General features: G+C 46.0%; 1 protein-coding gene across 1 annotated transcript; it reads right to left on the bottom strand.

Annotated features, from left to right (window-relative positions):
- Positions 1–367: 367 nt before the first annotated feature.
- LOC141966628 (lysosomal dipeptide transporter MFSD1-like) lies at positions 368–15249 on the bottom strand. The gene is made up of 13 exons (XM_074919563.1): positions 15149–15249; positions 14890–14990; positions 12496–12620; positions 12346–12401; positions 11468–11611; positions 10843–11001; positions 8543–8658; positions 7538–7638; positions 5553–5664; positions 4782–4919; positions 4093–4232; positions 3816–3927; positions 368–3518 (listed from the first exon to the last, which is right to left on the bottom strand). Exons 1-13 carry the CDS (start codon positions 15168–15170, stop codon positions 3399–3401), a joined length of 1446 nt encoding a protein of 481 aa, XP_074775664.1. The 5' UTR covers positions 15171–15249; the 3' UTR covers positions 368–3398.
- Between the last annotated feature and the right edge of the window lie 4403 nt (positions 15250–19652).

Below are 19652 nucleotides of genomic sequence, written 5' to 3'. Positions count from 1 at the left end.
TGAGTTATGGTGAGCAAAAAAAAATAAAATAATTCACCTCAGTATGAGTTGCCTGAACTCATGTCCATGTTTCACAGTTTACATTTTAAGAGTGGCAATCCACCATGTCTTATACAAGAGGAAGGTTCTGCCAAATATTGTTGAGCTGATCATTTCCAGGGTTGCCCAAGGCTAGAGAGAGGGTGAGGGGTGGGGCTTTGTTACCTGCATGACATGATCAGTGCAACACTACAAAAATTTAACAGAACCAGCTGATTGTTTCTTTCCATTTCTTGCAGCACGTTGACCCGTGTGAATGTTTAAGCTTGTCATGAAAATAAAAGGTTGGCAAAGTAGACTGCCATTCAATTACTTTGTAAAAAGTTTCTCCAAATTGAGTACTGGCATCTCAACAGCAGTCTCAAGCACAAATTGGGAAGATGGACAAAGCTGAAGGTGGCTTTCTGGTCATCAGTGGAGTAATTAGTGAAAACAGCAGTTAAACAGGAGTTACAGGAAGCTGTTGCTAATGGAGATGAGCAGGTATGGTTGCAGGAAAACACATTCTCTGCCTCCTTACTCTTCTTACATCAGCTTCAAGCTTTATTAATCTGAGCTGTAAGACATAAGCAGTCTTTCACAGAATCACAGAATCATCTTGGTTCGAACAGCCCTTGAAACTCCTCCAGTCCAACCATGACCCTCACCCTGACCGCTCCCAACTCCACCAGATCCCTCAGCGCTGGCTCAGCCCGACTCTTCAACCCCTCCAGGGATGGGGACTCCCCCCCCTGCCCTGGGCAGCCCATTCCAACACCCAACAGCCCCTTCTGCACAGAAATCCTTCCTCAAAGCCAGCCTGACCCTGCCCTGGGCAGCTTGAGGCCATTCCCTCTTGTCCTATTGGTTATTATTTGGCCCAAGAGACTCATCCCCCCTCTCTGCACCCTCCTGTCAGGGAGCTGTAGAGGGCCAGGAGGTCTGCCCTTGTTCTCTAAGAACAGCTCTGCCTGGAAGAGGCTCTAGGAGAATCCTCCCAGCCTAAAGCTGGTCTCTGTGCAACAGACTCAAAGGTCATTAGAATCTCCCATCTTCAAATTACACGAAAGGGTTTTAAAAGCATGTGCGGGGATCTTTGAGCGATGGGCTCTCCAAAGCCCCCTGTAGGAGCTGCAGCTCTCCTTACCAGAGTGAAGGCAGGAGATCGGGATGCTCCACAGCGAAGCCTGAGGGATCAGCAGCAAGACTTCAGTGCTGTGTCACCATGAACCTTGTTAACCGTGGCAGACTTTAAGGGAAGTATGTCACAACTCTTCTTCCAAACAGAAGAGTTAAATTTATTTTCTGGTAATTTGGAAGTAGATTACTTAGGATGCCAAACAGGCTTCTGAGCTTCTTCCATGAAGCAGCAAGGACAGGACTTCCAGTGTGTGTCCCAGCACTCGCCACAGGCCCAACACCATGGAGCTGAGCTGCAGCATCGTGTGGTAAACAAAGAGCTGATGACTTCCTGCCAGCCAGGCTGAAGTCACTGCTTTAAGCCAGGTGTTGGTGGTATTCACACAAAAAATCAGCCACTGAATACTTGTCATCATGCTTTCTTCCGTACGCAAGCCTCCAACACGAGTATATAATACTGCTGCATGTGGTTTTTCATAATCACATTTGAAAACTTGCCATGGGATTTTTCCACTACAAAAAAAAATGCAAGTGCGGGATTTCAGCACGGAATAGTAGTACAGTGGCTGTAGGCCGAGGACGGTACTTGAAGCCACAGAGCAGCAGAAGTCTGATTTAGCAGGTGACTGAACACGCTGGTGAGGCCTCGCATGGAGTACTGAGTCATTTTGGGCTCCCTACTATGAGCAAGATGACTCGGGGAGGGTGTGCAGCAAGAGGCCACAAAGGGGGGTAATGAACTGGAGCATCTTTCGTAAGAGGAGAAGCTGAGAGAGATCTGGGGCTGTTCAGCCTGGAGAAGGCTCCGGGAGATCCTACCAGCGGGTTTCAGTACCTGCTGGGCAGGAGCGAGGATGAGGGAGCCAGACTCTTCTCTGGACAAGAGGCAATGGGCACAAATTAAACCACACAAATTCCTTCTGAACACCAAGAAGCACTTTTTTACTGTGAGGGTGGTTGAACGCTGGCACAGGTTGCCCAGAGAGGTTGTAGAGTCTCTGTCTGTGGAGAGGCTCCAACTCAGACTGGACGTGGTCCTGGACAACCTGCTCTGGCTGATCCTGCTTGAGCAGGGGGTGCCAGACTAGATATCTCAGGAGGTCACCACCGAACTAAAGGAGTCTCTGATCTTGCGTTCTGTGACTTACCACCCCACCCACCAATTTCTACGTACCAGACTCCAACAGGGAAACACTGTCTGTGGGGTGAAATGAATTCACAGTGTAACTACAAACTCAGACGACCTCACGCTCTCAGCAAATCAGTTTAAGAAAACTTTGCTTTGATGCGTGGATTTGTCTTCTGTGACATCTGTTTAAAATGTGACTTTACTGGATGCTGTCAGTGCCTAAATTGCTTTCAAACTACTAGTGTTTATATTAAATGCAACTTGAGCAGAGCTGCTCTTTCTCTTTAGAATTTGTAATAATTTACATAAGTCATTTACTTCAGCATTTCTTGTACTTGGCTATGTTAAAGTTTACCTCATTCTTAAAGCATCCTTTGTGCTTTTGTAAACACTGTGGGAGTGTTTGTGAGCATTTTGCATAGTGAGAAGGGCAGTGGCTGAGTCAAAGAAGCCTCTAGCATTGGTGAGTAAGAGCACCCTTGTTTAAAGGACAGAATTTCAGATCAAAACCTTTTATGCTTTTGAAGGAAATGGCTTACAGAAGCATTTCTAGTAAAGTAATAAGCAATTAAGCTAGGCTAGTGTGCAGAAGGTAATCAACTTGAGTAATTCAGTCTCCTGCCTAAAGAATACCGGTGGTGTCACTTGCATGGGTATGTCATTTGTGGCAGATGGGTGCTAATCCAGAGCAGTAACTGCAAGGGGAGGCCTGCCAAGGCATGTGGGTCGGCAAGTGCTGATGTGCAGGGTTCCCATGCCAGGGACAGTGGTGGGCCGGGCAGGCACCCCTGGGGGGCACGGTTTGGAGGCAGGACAGAAAAGCAGCTGCCCGGAGGCTTGTGAAGAAGCCGCAGCGCAGTTGGTTTCACTTACTGTAGTGTAGCTACTGAAATGCCCCATGCAGGCTTCTGCAGAGTGGAGAACGCCCGAGAGCCATCTAGCAGACACTGCACCCGTGTGCCAGGCATAAGAAAGCTGGACATTCCCTTTCCATGGACGGTCCCCTTCAAAATTCCCTTTAAAGATGTTTGAAAGAGGCTAAAAAGCCCCCGCTGAAGAGAAGGATCAGCGCCGCGTCTGGCCGCCAGCGCTGCTCTCACGCTGCAGAGGTTCAGCTGCCGCAGCCGCCGCCGTTTCCCGTTTCCCCCTGGAGGAGCGGCGCCGCCTCTGCCGGGCTCCCGTCCCCCCGCTCCAGCGCCGCTCCCTTCCTGGTGCCGTTCAGCGTCGCGCCCTGCCCGGTCAGAGAAGCCCTCAGTGACCAGGAGCCTGTTCCCGCTGTACACAGGTACTGCGGCCGCGGCGTCCTGCCCTTCCCCTCGCCCTCTTGCAGAAACATACAGCTGCCAGCAGCTCCGGGCCAGGTCAGACACTACGCACTGCATCGACATTTTAGCAGACAGTTCTCTTTCAACGCATTTTTAACCCATTTTTATGTCGGGGAATTACTTGTATACACACCCAACAGCTACACCGTCAGTGACAGCGGCTGGCTGATGCAAAGCTATTCTGCACCCTTCAGCACACTCACCTGTTTCTTGTCCACAATATTGAGGCTAACGGAGGCAACAATGCAGGCAACAGTGTTTGACAACATAAAGATCATCATCTGTTGCCAACGCCACAGGGGGATCTTTAATTCACTAGAAAAGGCCAAAAGAGAATAGAGTAACTAGTCACTTGCAGATATTTAACGCACCTCTATAGTTCCTTGCAGCATCAAGTTGCAGGCACTGCTTTCTGTTCAACACTGTTCCCCTAAAGCACTGCTGGTGTCTCTGCTTGAGAAAAAGAAAAAGCACTCTCACCTGGACTTTGTTCCTAGGATGTGTCCAACAACCAGATTCGAAAGGCCAACTCCAACCATCTGCACAGAAGTTGCAAGCCCCATGGCTGTCCCTAAAGTTGCTTGGGGGACCACGAGAGGTATGGATGGCCACATACTAGCCTGGCAGGAGTAAGGAAAAGAGGAATTAACTCAAAGCCATATTTAAAGGATAGGAGAAGATCATTGGTTTAAAAAGAAATTCGCATTAAATATACATTTATGCTTTCTCTTAAAAAAATCTGTTACTTATCCCTCCCAGTGTATTGGCTGGTTCCAGACTGTTCCCCATCCTTTTCAAGCAGCTTTGAGACAGCACAGACAACACAGGTTATCTGAAACAGGAATAACCTGATGGGGCGTTAGACCTGATGATTTAGCTGATAAGACTCACAGGAGATTCAGGTGTTACATTCAAGCACTAAGAAAAGCACAGATTAATGCTTCACTCTGTATCAAATGGTCCCTTACTCTGCTTTTCATTTTGCTCCATATTGATTCTTTGGGGTTATTTGTTAGTAACCAAAGTCTTCAGGATTGGGGTTGAAGCCTGGGGTTAGGCTGTGGCTGCTAAACCTGCTCACCAGGACACGGGGCAGGGAGATGTGCCACCCGGGGTGTGGGAGCACAGCCACAGAACACTCAGCTACAGCAGTGGGGCTGTGAACTTACGGCAGCAAAGGAGTAAGTAATCCCCAACCAGATGGTAGAGACTAATGGAGGCACAAACGTAAACGCCAGGAGAGCGAAGACGGGCAGAGTCAGTGCAGCACAGCCAACAGCAAAGACACCCCTCAGTCCAACGTAGTCCTGGCAAAGGAAACAAACAGGCGGCCTCTTACAAGGGATCCCCACAGGTCCTGGGGACAGGAGTGGCCGCACAGAGTGGGTTGCCCACAGTGGCGTGTCCTAGCTATGGAGGACCAAGCCGTGCCCTTGTTGCTATTGCCCTTACTAGTTCCTCTTGTGTACTTCTGAACGGAGACTGAACCCTCTGTCAGGGAATCAGTGTCCAGCACTCATGTACAATGGCAGGCTTTAGTAAAGGGCAGAGCAGGGAAACACACCATTATGCCCTGACAATTATAGAAATAAGGAAGGGAAGAGTTTGAGAAAACAGGGACTGATTACTTGCAGGTTGTCCTTTCCCATCTACTTGCAAAGCTTACTGTGATCCCTTCTGTTCCAGTCTCAGGTTTCTCAAAACATACAGCCGTTCGCCATGGTCTGACACTACCACAGCACAATCAGGGGACACAGGGAAAAATAGGTTAATGTTATTTCTTATAATTTAATTCAGACTAGTGCATCTTGCAGTTTGCAAGTAATTAAAAGACTGCTTATTCAGAAACAGGCTAAATTCTGGCTGAGGGGGTTGTGACAAAAATATTTCAAAAAATTATGAAAAAGTAATCAGCAAACGCTTTGCTTTTGGGTACTCACAATTAATATGCCAGCTGCTGCAGAGAGAACAAGGGAGCTGTCGTACACTGCCCCAGCAATATAAGCGGCTGCCTGCTGACTGTAACCAGAATATTTATCCTGGATAAACTTGCTAAAAATAAAATGAAGAGGGGAAAAATTACATAATTAGGATTCTTGATCTGGTTATTTTGACAGAAAGTTAGTCTGAGCACAAGCATATGGAGAGGACAGGTTTTAATGAGAGGACCTGTAACCAAGCCTTTATTGTTTTATTTTTTTTTTAATTGGTGCACACCATAGAGAAACTGGTAGGTTAAATGGCCACTTTCACAATGCTTCTGCAAGTGCAGAGTAAAACTGCAGGCTGAAGTTGGGCATATGCTCAATTACATCAGAACAGCTCACAAGCAGCAGTTTGCTGTCACCTGTCCAAAACACACGGATTGGTTTTTTACGTTCTCTTTGAACGGGCAGAAAGCATTATCAATCCAAGGGTGAGAACGCTGAGGGACAGGAAAAATATTTTAAAATAATCCATCAGCACAGACCAGCATTTAAATCGAACACCTGTATTTCAGAAGTACTAGGAATTCCCCCTTGGCATCTTTAAGGAGACCTGGTGAAAGCAGAAAACATGCAAACCAAGTTTTGTTTCCACTGTCAGAAGTCAGGCTTTCACCTTTCTTAGGGACACACACAAAGGGAATTAAAACTTACTCAAATCCTTTACAGAATTTACAGTCATACAGTCATAACAGCTTAGAAAGACTAGTTTATTTAGAGATCTTGTAGTTATTTAAACCCGGTTTGGCTACTTGCATGGCTATTTACCATTAGTAATAACAAGTCTTTATAGCTTGTGCTGACAGCAAAGTATGAAACAAGACACTGTTCCTGAAGATTTACTGCAACAGCGTTTGCCAAAGAGCAGTGGCCTTGGCACCATTGGTTTTCAAACTGGGAAGCAATTTTTGCCCGAAAAGATGTGTGAAACATGACTCTTAGTGCCTGAACTTTTGTTCCACAGGAAGGAAAAAAAAAAAATCTGCAGGGAGGCAGAACTGCAGAAATGAGGATTCTGTGTGATCAATAGAGACCGTTTTCAGTTAAAATGAGAGGGCAACTGATAGAAAGCCCATCTCATCAGGGCCTTGATGATACTTGCCATCTTGAAAGTCTGTATTTTACTAATAAGAGGTCACTTCTACATTTGTTATGACAATGTTGATGACATTTCTTCACGCCTGATTTCACAGTGTGTTACCATACATCACTAATGAAATACTATCAAAATAATTTTCTTTTTCACTGCAGGCCTTTGCTAATATAAAAGTTCATATTCATTAGGTGATAGAAGCTGCATTATCAACAAACAGGAAAAAAGCAGCAAAATTATGAGTCTGTGGCAGATCTACAAGACAGAAGCAGGAGTCCCAATTCAGTTGGGCAGGTTGCTTCCTTATTTTAAGCAAATGAAGGCATAAAAAAGGAAGTCTGCAAGCCTTGCACTGGGATGCAGACGCTTCCTCAAGCTGACGCGGGCTTAGCTTTGTTCCCTACACAGCAGACAACATGCAGGAGCTGCAGGACAGAATTGCCCCAGGCCTGTGAAGCTCATGCCCCACCCAGCTCGGAAGACAACCACTTTGTTGGACTATCACAAAGGTGGAATGTCTGTGGGCTGTTTTTTTAAGTAAAGTATTTCTTCCCCTTCTCCCAAATCCTTTTGATCCCCCATGTTCCAAGCTTTAAATATTGGATTAATTATTTCCCTTTAAGTTATTTTTGCTTTCCTTCAGAAGCCTCCCTCATCTCTGAAGGGAAAGAAAGGTCAAAGAACCCTCGTATCTTTAACTAGGTGTTACAGACATCTTTCTCTGTGTTTCATGAGTGGAAGGAACAAGCGTATTACCCTCGTATTTCCCTGTCAACTACAAATGAAGGGTCTGCAAGGCTCTGATAGGCTTGTATCAGGCAGGGGGACTACAGCCATAGAGCAATACCTGGCGTCTGCCACAAAGGGGAAGACTCCATTGTAGAAGAACATGATGGTGAGGACCAGGAGCCAGTAGCGAAGGGGAAGTCGCTGGATGTCCTGAATCCGCTGCAAAGATAAAAATGTGCCCTCACTCACCAGGAAATAGTCTTCAACTTCACATTAATGTCACTTCCTGCAAGCCATTGAAGGTCACAAGAAATTTAAGTAACAGCAGGTAAAAGAGAATTGAAAGGTAGCTCATGTACCTCTATGCAAAATTTGGCATGTGCTGACTTCAAAGCATTCCTTCTTTAACACTATTCAGCAAAGAAAACAAAGAAGCTTTCATCTTATTTCTGTAAAGGTTATGGCTGCAAGAGACTATTCTAAGCAACCTCTATTAAGAGCCTACTGCAAAACCTTAAGTGAAACACAGTGGAAAGACACAATATAAACAGGAGTCACAACACTGAGACTGAGAAACCATTAAGAATACTGTCATGAGAAGGAAGCTGCCTAATAGATTTAAGTGCCATAAAAATTGCAACCTCTTGCCTGTAATGTTTGCTCCTAAACAGAAGAATGCAAGGAGGAATGCAAGATAACGGCTAGCAAAAAATAGTTCAGTACTGACCAGATTAGCTATTTTCTATCAATGACAGATCCTGTGAGCCAGAGAGCCGTTCCAGAGAGAGGCTACTGCCTCATTTTATGCACAGAATCCACCTCTGAGCCATGTACAGTCAAGAAGTAACTGGCTCAAACAAGTAATGCCATTCAGAGTGCTAACTCGGCTCTCTGGAAGGCTGTAAATACATAAACAGAAAATTTACACTTTGGTGGCTTGCAGATGCAATATCCTCAGATGGACCTGAAGAACTGCTCTGCAAGATTTAACCAGGGGTGTTAATGCCATCTTCTGGCCAGGACCAGCTCTTACTAGTGCAGCCTTCCCTGACTGCAAAGGCCGTGCTCATGCACCCCAGGACCCCAGAGGCCGAGATGGAAAAGCTGTCTGCACACCACATACCACTTTTTTGGATTCTTGCTGGATAACCCCATCCAAGCCCAGTTGCTTCATGCCCACTTTATCTAGTACACTGACTGTGAGGGCTGAAACAAAACCAAGCACACAGAGGAGGGTACCTGGAAAAGACACAAGAGGTGTTAGAAATTCCTCAGTGTGGAGAGAGCTGAATGACAAAACCAACTGCATGTAATATGCAGAATTCTTTGTGGCTCCTACTCCTGGCTTCTCTTAACGTTTAAGGGTCTCCCTTACTGCAGCCATACAGTGGGACAGAGTCCGTGAGCTCTTTGCCCACAAAGCTTCCAGTGCCAGTGAAGCTAAAGCCCTACTGGTCTCCAGAGAAAGCTGCTTTGTTGGCCTATGGGCAGAATGCCTTCTAAACTGCAGCAGGCCTGCGCCTAACAAACCCAGGGTTAAAACAAGCCGGACATTAAGACACTGCCATGGTCCCCTGAGGAGGAGAGGTACGACACACAGGCTGGTACTGGAAGCCAAGTTACACCTCTTCATTTATGTGACCTAATGCAGTCACTACAGCAATCTGACCTGTTGGCACACTCAGCTCCACAGAAGTGAGTCAGATTATGCTGGATATGCCAGAAGCAAATTTGGCAATGAGCATCTGCTGCAGACTTCCTTCTTTCAGAAAGAAATCTGTATCTGTTTTGTTTTCTAAAGAGCCAGAACAGTCTCTGTGATGCATACACACTTTGTATGATGTATTTATCCCCTCACAGACTACTGAAGTCGTGGTGCTGTGCTTGCAAATGCTGCCTGAGCATGAAACTAATAGTGTCAGATGGGATGTAACACACCATGCTCATCTCACTGCACTGAAGAGAGGACAGAAATTCAAATCTTCTAAAATTGAGCCCTAGAACAGATTCACACTAGGAAACATGTAATTCAGATTCTGCTTCTCATAGCAATTCATACCTACAGTTTTGACCAGTCCATGTGCAAGACATCTTATGCTGAGACCAATACAGATACTACTACAGAACCAGCATGTTCTGCTAGCTAAAATATGGAAGAACAAACACATTAGATTCCTCTTTTGTTTCACTCTGAAGTTTCTGTTCCATGGGATTAAACCTACATTAAGTACCGTGACTGAAGAGCGATGGCCTCAGGGGTCGGTACTAGGACCAGAGTTATTTAACATCTTTGCTGGCAACATGGACAGTGGGATCGAGGCACCTCAGCAAGTTCACTGACAACACCGAGCAGTGGTGCAGGGACACGCTGGAGGGAAGGGATGTGCCATCCAGAGGGTCCTGGACAGGCTGGAGAGGTGGGACATGCAAACCTCATGGAGTTCGACAAGGCCAAGGGCAAGGTCCTGCCCATGGGTCGGGGCAATGCCAAGCACAAATCCAGGCTGGGCGAGGAGTGGATGGAGAGCAGCCCCGAGGAGAAGGACTTGGGGGTGTTAGTGGATGGAAACGAGCCAGCAACGTGCGCTCCCAGCCCAGAAAGCCAACTGTGTGCTGGGCTGCACCCAGAGCAGGGTGGGCAGCAGGGCGAGGGAGGGGATTCTCCCCCTCTGCTCCACTCTCCTGATACCCCCCTGCAGTGCTGGGTCCAGCTCTGGGGGCACCAACATCGGAAGGACACGGACCTGCTCGAGTGGGGCCAGAGGAGGCCACAGAGATGATCAGGGGCAGGAACAGCTCCCCTGTGAGGACAGGCTGAGAGAGTTGTGGGTGTTCAGCTGGAGAAGAGAAGGCTCCGGGGAGACCTTAGAGCGGCCTCCCAGTACTTAAAGGGGCTACAGGAAAGGGGGGAGGGACAGGACAAGGGGTAACAGTTTTAAACTGGCAGAGGACAGATTCAGATTAGATATTAAGAAAGATTCTTCCCTGTGAGGGTGGTGAGGCCCTGGCACAGGTTGCCCAGAGAAGCTGTGGCTGCCCCCTCCCTGGAAGGGTTCAAGGGTTGGACGGGGCTTTGAGCAACCTCGGCTAGTGGAAGGTGACCCTGCCCATGGCAGGGGGGCTGGAAGTAGATGATCTTTAAGGTCCCTTCCAACCCATTCTGTGATTCTATGATTCTATCTTAAAAGTATCTCAAGAAAACTGCAGACAAAACTGTCAAGCTGACACTACAGCTTTAGAGAGGGTTTTCAGGCATCAATGAAGAAAACACAACTCCATTGCATATAGAAAGCAACAGGAAAACCTGGAAAATAATGTGCCTCCTCCTGCTACCTTCACTTTTTCAGGTACTTTTCATAACTGGACAAAACAGGCTACCCTCAGGTTTAGAAAACAAAAGGCCAAAGCTCCAAAGCAACTCACCTCCCCAAAGTGTCCACTGCATTCCAAATTTTGCCTCAAACTGCTGGGTGAAGAAGAAGTTGAGAACACTCCCAAGACGTGAGAAAGACAGAGTCAGTCCAAATGCCAGTGCCAGTTCCTTCCCCCTGAACCAGAAGGCTGTGATACGATTCTGCACAACTTCGAGGAGACAAAAATCCTTGTGGCCAAGGGCATTGCATAGAAGCAACAAGCACAGCCTCTCAAGCTAGAGTACCTGAGCTGGGGTAAGAGACCTCCATGCATCCGAAGAGGAGGTAGTACCAGCTTCACAGTCCATTTTAAAACATACTAAATCATACTGAGACATGGGAGGTGAACGTAATTCCCCACATAAAGCAAGCAAAAATACCCCCAAAGGCATAGCAATCACATGTCAGTCCCCAGCCCTGGGTGAAGGATAAATTTGTTGGAGGGAAAGACTTTTAAACGTTTCAGCACACATTAAATCCATGCAACCCTTCAAGGAGCAGTATTCTTCTCTTAGCAACGTAGGTTCCTGGTGCAAAGCAGGTGAAGCTGACTGGTAGGACAAGGGTCTAGGTGACAAATTAAGAATGTATCATGACCCTCTAGTAAGGCATAATTAAGAATGTGAATTCCTTACTAGTAAGTGACCCATTCCCAGAGCCAAAGAGCAGTCTTCCTGTTAGCATCATTGGTAGGAGGTATGGCGACCCCTTGAAATGTGAGCCGAGAGCAAAGACTGATGATCCCAGCACAGTCATAAGAGAGAAAACAAAGACACCAACTAGGGAGAAAAAAAATACACAGACCTCAACAGACATGCTAAGATCAGGACAAAAGCATTCTTTGTCAAAAAGCAAAAGTGCAACCTCAAATCACACCAGTAAACCTGTAAACTCCCATCAGTTTACCCTCATTTTAATTTTATAAAAACTGGTCTCTTTATGAAATGACTTGGAAATCCTCAAAATAATGATGATTTTATTACCATTGTTATGATTTTATTATAATTGTATATTTATTATCAATGCTAGAGAGGCAGAATAAGTCAGATAGAGGACTCTGAACTCTGTATAGAGTCCCTGTTCCTGTCCTGAGCTCCACTGCAGACTGTGGCCTAGAACAAGCAATCCCCTTCTGTGTGCCTCCCTCTCTTCATCTGTAAGATGTTTACCTTTAGAGACAGAGCTTAACTTCATTTGCTGGCACTGCTGGGTCTTAGACTATGGCACACGCCAGAACAAACATCAGAGCAGGGAACAGAACACTGTTTTGTCTGATCAAAACCAGATAACGCTATTCCCTGTTATGTGCCTGCCAGAGGAAAGCAGGTTACTGCACGGCCCTGTAAATTCAAGTAAGCCAGTGGTCAAAGGATGAAAACATCTCAGTTGCCTTTGTGGAGCTGCTCAACTAAGCATCACACACTCTGAAACTTTGACTGTCCCTTTGCACTGAAAGAACATCCTGAAATCCCACTTCACTACAAGAATAAACAAATCAGTCCGCAGAACTTACAGCGATTTCCCAGTTTATCAATCAGGAATCCAGCCAGAATAACCACTACTGCATTTCTAGGAGAAAGCAAGAACAGTAACATTTGTGCCTTGCTGCTGGGAAGCAACTAGCAAACTACCACACCCCACTAAAGCAAGAGAAGCAACTTACGTCCACGCATAGATGGCGTACAGCAAATTGTACTGTGCAGGTGTCATTCCCAAGCCCTCGACGCAGCCCCGCAGGCTGTCGTGCCCGGTGCTGTTATGATGGGTTCCATTGGGGCAGGTCAAGTTCTGCACAACAAGTCACAGAGCCTGTGTCAGGCAGCAGACACAGATGAAACCCCACACATCCCTTTAAAAATGAAGTTAATTTCTTGCTTACTAGATGCCTATTTCTCCTACTCTGTTCCCACTTCCATGATCAGGAATTGCTGGACTTGGGTCTTCTCCCAGGAAGCCAGCCCTTGCCAAATGAGAAGTGACTGGCCATCAGCATGTCCCATCCCCCCCTTCCCCTTCTGCAGCAGCAGCGGCAGGAGCTCAGCACTTTTATACACATTTCAGTCCAAAAGAAAACCCAGGAGACTGCACCAGGAGGTTTATCTGATCCCTTAGTTTCTTACCTATAGTTTAGTTTGATCTGACTCTTCATTACGTACTATAAAGTTTTAAGCAGTTTGTAAATATGAAACTTAGTAGTAGTCCATATTAATTCACAGCTATAAAGTATTTGCTGAACAGTAGGAAACTGGTAGTCCTAGCTTGATTTAATAACATCATTTTAGCCACTGAAAAGCAGCATCTCCTCAACTCCATATGATCAGGAAGAAACCCTAGATCTTCCAGCTACTAAGAATGTACCTACATTAGGAAATGGACACTAAGTTTTCCACACCATTAGGCACAAGAAAAGTGTGATTTTTACCACATGGTTTTTATATAGCCATCATATTTGCAAACCTGTCAAATCTGCTGTAGGGAACTGTCTGAGGCTGCAGGGAAACAGTTCTCTAGAACAAAGTGCTTTCACTGCAAGCTTAGATGCTCTGACTACCTCTGTACCCCTTGTGTGAGGCAGGTAGAGACTAAATTCACCAGAGTAAAAATATGATGGGAGTGTCAACAGATAAAAACACGGTGTGCACAGTACCTAACTGGAAAATATGGCTTGGCTTCACTACCCTATAAAGTTACCTAGGCAACAAAATATGACAGAATCTTTCCTTTACTCCATAAATAAACGATTCTTCTCCCACAGACCTATGAAGTTGTGGAGGTTCAAGGAATAAATACTGACCTTTTTTTTTCTTTTTAGTCCTGTTTGCAATGGCAAACTGCACCCAATTTAGCCTGGAGATCACTGTCTGAATGACACAGATCAAATGCATTTTAAAAACCCCCAAAAGTTACATGCAAGCTAACAGGGATTTCTGCCCTTGCTATTGAAGCACCGAGAACTGCGACTCAGCCTGCACGTGCTAATCTACCAGCAGATGGCACACGTGAGTAAAATCACCTCTCAAAAGAGGTGAAAGAAATGCAATAATGACAGATAAATGAGTCAAGTAAGAATTTGTCAGGAATTCAGGTAAGAACTTTGAGACCTCGGCATTTCTGGAAAAATCCCAGAAATAACTGGGATATCAGTCTGAACCCTGAACAACAAAATTTTGTGGCATTTGAGAATACAGCTAGTTTTTATATGACAGTTCTCCTGTGATCTCCCTGCACAGCTCTCAGCTAGCAAACATATTATGGGATACTTGCAGTATCAGGAGGTATCTGAAGGCTCAGAAAGTCTTTTCTAGTCTCCTATATACTACATCCCTAGGCTTCCAGTCCAGTGTGGGACATCATAGAATGACAGAATCACAGACTGGTTTGGGTTGGAAGGGACCTTAAAGATCATTTAGTCCAAACCCCTGCCCCAGGCAGGGTCACCTTCCACTAGCCCAGGTTGCCCAAAGCCCCATCCAACCCTTGAACCCTTCCAGGGAAGGGGCAGCCACAGCTGCTCTGGGAAACCTGTGCCAGGGCCTCACCCCCCTCACAGGGAAGAATTTCTTCCTTACATCTCATCTAAATCTCCCCTCTGTCAGTTTAAAATTGTTACCCGTTGTACTGTCCCCACACACCCTGATCAAGAGTCCCTCCCCCCTGTCCTGTAGCCCCTCTGAGTACTGGGAGGCCGCTCTAAGGTGGCTGCCCCCTCCCTGGAAGGGTTCAAGGCCCGGTTGGACGGGGCTCTGGGCAACCTGGGCTAGTGGAAGGTGTCCCTGCCCGGGGCAGGGGGTTGGGACTAGGTGATCTTTAAGGCTCCGTCCAACCCCAACCCATTCTGTCATTGTCCCGGGTTTGTGCATCTTCTTCACAGCAAACACACCAGCAATATCCCCTCACCCTCTGCATCCCGAACGGACGACCCTGGAGTATGACTCCTATTCCAACACCGTAAGAAAAGGTTTTGAAACTCCACCGGTGAGCAAACTCTCGGTTTTTCTGGTTCTGCCTTTTTTTGCCCACCCCGCTGCCAGGCTGCAGCCCGACGCCCCGCACTCACCCCCTGGAACTGCTCCTGCAGGACGCTGGGGATGTCGAAGCAGAAGTAGGAGCCGAAGGTGAGGAGGCAGTTGAAGAGGAGCACCACGAACCTGAAGGAGGCTGCGGGGCAGAGAGGAGCCGCCTCAGCGCACCCGTCACCTCCGGGCCCGGCCCAGCCCGGCCGCAGGCCCCGCCGAGCCCCCGGCCGCGCCTTAGCCGGGCCCGGGGCTGCGCCCGACCCTCCGCAGGCCCCGCGGCCCCGGCCCGGCCGCGCTCACCCCGCTCCGCTGCCGCCGCCATGGCTCGGCCCGCACCTCCCGCCGGCCCAGGCCGCTGCCCGGCCCCGCCTCGGGCCCCGCCCGCCGCCGGGACACGGCCCCGGGCCCGCCGCCGCGCCGCGGGGGTAGCCGCCGGGAGAGCGCGGTAGGGCCCGCGCCGGGGCCGCCCCCTCGGGGGGAGCCAAGGCCGGAAGGGCTGGAAAGAACCTGGAGGGAAGGGATCCGGTTTTGAAAAGCAGCGTGATAAACTGGGGGGATAATCCTCAGTCAAAAAGAGGAAATTTAGTAAAGAGAATTCAAGCTAGTGCACATAAAAAGAAGAAGTCAAACGGGTAAATACAAGGTGGGAAAGAGCTAACTAGGGAACAGCAGCACAGGAGAAATTGGTTTGTAATGAGTCATAAAATGAACAGAGTCAAAAATGCAATGTTTTTGGGGAAAAAAAGGCGTATCTTTTAGGGTGTGTAAGTAGAAGTGTCTCATGTAAGAAATGGAGGAGGAGCACAGTTACTTAAGCTGGTACTAACACTGCACACGAACAGAGAGAGAGAGAAACCAGCCAAGCATCCATGGAATTTTCTAGTTATCACAAGAGCAGAGTCCTGGTAACAAAAAGAAGAAAAAGAAGGAAAGAAGAAGGAAAAAAAAAATAAATAAAAGCCCCCACCCCCTATATGATTGAAAGGGTTAAATATATTTATCTTCCTGTTTGAATATTTTCTACCCGAACAAGGCATGAGGAGCCATCAAACAAGGCAAGATTCACAACGGCCACAGTGAGGACCGGCCCCTTACCTCAGTTTAAAATAGACCTTGATAGATCCATGAATAAAGCCATGTGCCAGGTCTGTCCTCCACAGCAAGCAGCAGGACTTGAGAATCCGTAAATTTCTTCCCATTCCTGTGTCAGTGGGTCAGAGGTACACACACAACAGGAAAAGGTACAGGATGAAAAAATAACCTTGAGCAACCTGGATCCGTGTCATAAAATATTCACTGTGATATGTTTGGTAAGAGAAAGTTTATTCAGGTGGTCAGTGCAACCCTAAACAAAAGTTTTTCAGCAGTGGTGTGTACTGGAAATTGATCAATAACAATTTTAGGAGCATTTGATTTGTGACAGAGTCAGACCACAAGATATCCTTTAATTTTCTCACTTTCTTGGGCTGCAGGTGTGGAGAATGCTGAAACAGCAGCATTACCTTATGTGCAGAGGATGCATTACGTCGCTGGCCCGTGTTGTCCTTACTGAGCAGAGGTTGGCTGACCCCGATGAGCAGGTGAGCCCCCCCAGCTGCTCACTCCCCCCAGTGGGATGGGGGAGAAGATCAGAAGGGAAAAAGTGAGGAAAAAAACACAAAACCTTGTGGGTTGAAATGCAGGCGGTTTGATAAGTGGAGGGGGGAAAAAACAAGGGAAAAAACCCAAGGGATGCACAAGCAATTGCTCACCATCAGACTGATGCTCACTCGGCCCTCAAGCAACCTTGGAAAAAACAGCACCCCCCAACTTTCTTGCTGAACTTGATGCTACACAGCATGGGGCCTCTCTTTGGTCAGCTGCAACATGGTTGTGTTGCCAATGCTGTTTTCCTCATGAGCCTGAAGCACTGCACTGTATCAGCTACTATGAAGAAAAAAAACTCTTTTCCAAGTAAACCCTGCACACTAAGAACCAGGTCCTGAAAGGCATTCTTTTGACCAAAGAAAAATGTTTTATAGCAGCATTTAGCAAAGTGTCTGTATAGCAATAACATTTTAATATACATTTTTGTGTGTGTATATATATGTGTGTATACAAAAATATATGTGAGTTTGTGTATATATAAAACATATATAATTTTGTTTGTGATTGATTTGAAAACTAGGGTTAGAGCTTGCCTAATGATTTACAGGTTTTCAGAAACTATCTGGGTTTTGATTCTAGATTCTTTCTTACAAAAGCTATGAAATGCTCCCAAGTCCAGTTCTTTCTAACGGTGCTGCCCCTCATTTCATTTCTGATTTATGTCTTCATGAAGGATGCCTGCTGGCAAGTATCATTAAAATGGCATCTGGGAGAGACTTTCCAGCTATCAGTATATTGCAACAGCACTACTTGGTAAATTCAAAGAATGAATCTAAGATTCCAGACTTGGAAACAATACATACATGAGGGTACTAAAGCCCACAGATGATCAGGTTTCTTGTCAGGCTATAAACATTAGTAGCAGCGGCAGGAGTGGGAGCAGCAGCAGGTTCCTGGGCTGTATGAAGTTTTGTAGCACCTCTAAGATGTGTTTGTGCCACTAATGGTATTTGTATCACACTTCAGGAACCTGTGTGGCAATCACATTGCTTATGAAAAATACTAGATGCTGGACAAAATTCACTGTGGTGCCAAAGGGATGGAAAGGAAAAATACCATCAGCATCCTGCTATGTAAATAATAGGTTAAAGATATTGGATTCCTTTGCATAGTGAGTCTGGACACACACTTCCAATTTTCTCCCTCAAAAGTGTTTTGTATTCCATATATATATATATATGAAATATCTTATGTGTATATACGGAAATATATATATTATATATTTTTCATAATATTCCATGTTATATATATGGATAGATTATATATATATTTTCCACATATATGAAACATTTCCCCCTCCTTCCTTTCAATCTTTGGCTAACAGGCTATGTGAATTTGATGTGTTAGAATTAATTAACCTTTTCAATTTTACTTTTCCTGCCCTTTTAGCTTCAGCTCATATATGTTCTGGAGTAGAGACTGGAAGTACGTTCAATTCCTGAGCCCTTAATAAGAATTAGTGTATAGGACTACTCATGGTGAGGTCAAATACTTGTGGGAGATTTGCAACGGTGGCATGAACATTTGTCCAGACACAGGTTACTGCATGTCTAGAAGAACCTTTAGGCCATCCTGAGGAAGAAAAGGGACAGGCATTAAAATACTTTAGGTATGTTTTGCTGATTAGGAATACTAATTAAACTCAGACACCAGAGTGAAAAGAGCAGGTGTATTTTACTGGAAATAACTAAATAATGTAACATAATAATACAGAAAACCTACAGTAAGAAAAGACAGAATAGTGCACTTAAACAAATAGGAAAATACAGGGTAACGCATCCAATCATTACTACCTGAGAGAGAGAGAATAGTGATTAAGAAAGATCCATCCCCACTCACAGACTTTACCACCCCCCAGCCCTGCAGCGCCGGGCAGCCCCGGTTACACAAGGGTTGGCAGAGCCTGGTCCGGGCAGTGGGAAATCCTACGCGGTGCCTCCGCCTGCAGCTGAGCATCCAGAGTCGCTGTGAGCGGGTCCAGCCTTATAGACCCCAAAATCAGCAAGCCAGAACAGCTGGCACCTTTGTTTTAAGCAGAAATATCTGGTTTCACTCTTACATTAGATCCCCCCAGAGCATGGCCAGGGCTCAGGGGAGAAGCTCAGGGAGTTGATCTAGTAAATCTAGTTGATTTATGAGCAAGGTCACACATCAGGTCCCAAGGCCAGACAACTGTCTCTGTGGCCCTGTTATCTTGCCCACACACAAAGAAAGATAAGGATATATCCAAGATAGACATGTTTTATGATGTTTAAGCTACATCTTCTATGCATATCTCACTAATGACTACATATTGAGTTAGCGGCTTCGGTTCAGGGCCTGTTGCTCGGGCTTCAACACTTCCACCTTTTACATCAGAATAGGTAGTTGGTTATAACTTAGTATAATACATGTAGCACAATGGTTATCAGTTATAAAATATACAGGATTCATCTATAGGTCAACTCTGGCTTGGACTGGTTGTCCAAGCCTTAGCACTTCAAGGTGTCTTGTCAGTTAAAGATAATTTTCTGAGCATGGTCAGGTGAAATACTTTCCTGCTGAGTCTGTATGTCAGCAGCTCTGGTGTGTCTGCTGTTGCTCAGAGCTTCCTAGAAGAGAACCAAAACTAACAGACATAACCGATTAAAAATCTGTGATCCAGAGGTCGTTTGGGAACACTGAACCTAAAGACTGTTGTTATTTCCATCTTCCATCCAGTAAGTAGTAGAAGAGGTGTGGCAAACAGAGTAGGAAGATCCAAAAAATTTAAAACTGAAGCAGCAGCTTTATGTCAGAAACCTCTGCTCATGGGGCAAGAACCAGACCAATTCAGAGAGAGGAGGAAACCTCTTTTTCCATTACTGCTTCAAGGAAGATAGTTAATATTTGATAAGAAAAATCAATTAATTGACAAGATGGAGATTCTGAACACAACCTATGGAAACCATCCTTGAAGAAAACCTTTAATGTAGAGGATATCTGATGGCTTTGTGAGTTCTGGAGCATGGTTGTTTGTAGCTGGTTGACTCAAGGTTTGCCTTAGATTCTGCCTTGTAAGTATATCTGTGATATTGTTTCCTGGCTATTAGATCTCTTATATTTTGTCAAATTCTGTTCATCTTAACTAGAATTTTTAGGTGTTAGTCATTCTGATTTTGAGTGATTACCTGGTTCC

The sequence above is a fragment of the Athene noctua genome, chromosome 15, assembly GCF_965140245.1.
Source record: "Athene noctua chromosome 15, bAthNoc1.hap1.1, whole genome shotgun sequence".
Classification (NCBI taxonomy): domain Eukaryota; kingdom Metazoa; phylum Chordata; class Aves; order Strigiformes; family Strigidae; genus Athene; species Athene noctua.
The sequence above is the reverse complement of the archived record's forward strand: the minus strand, read 5'-3'. Positions and strand labels throughout refer to the sequence as shown.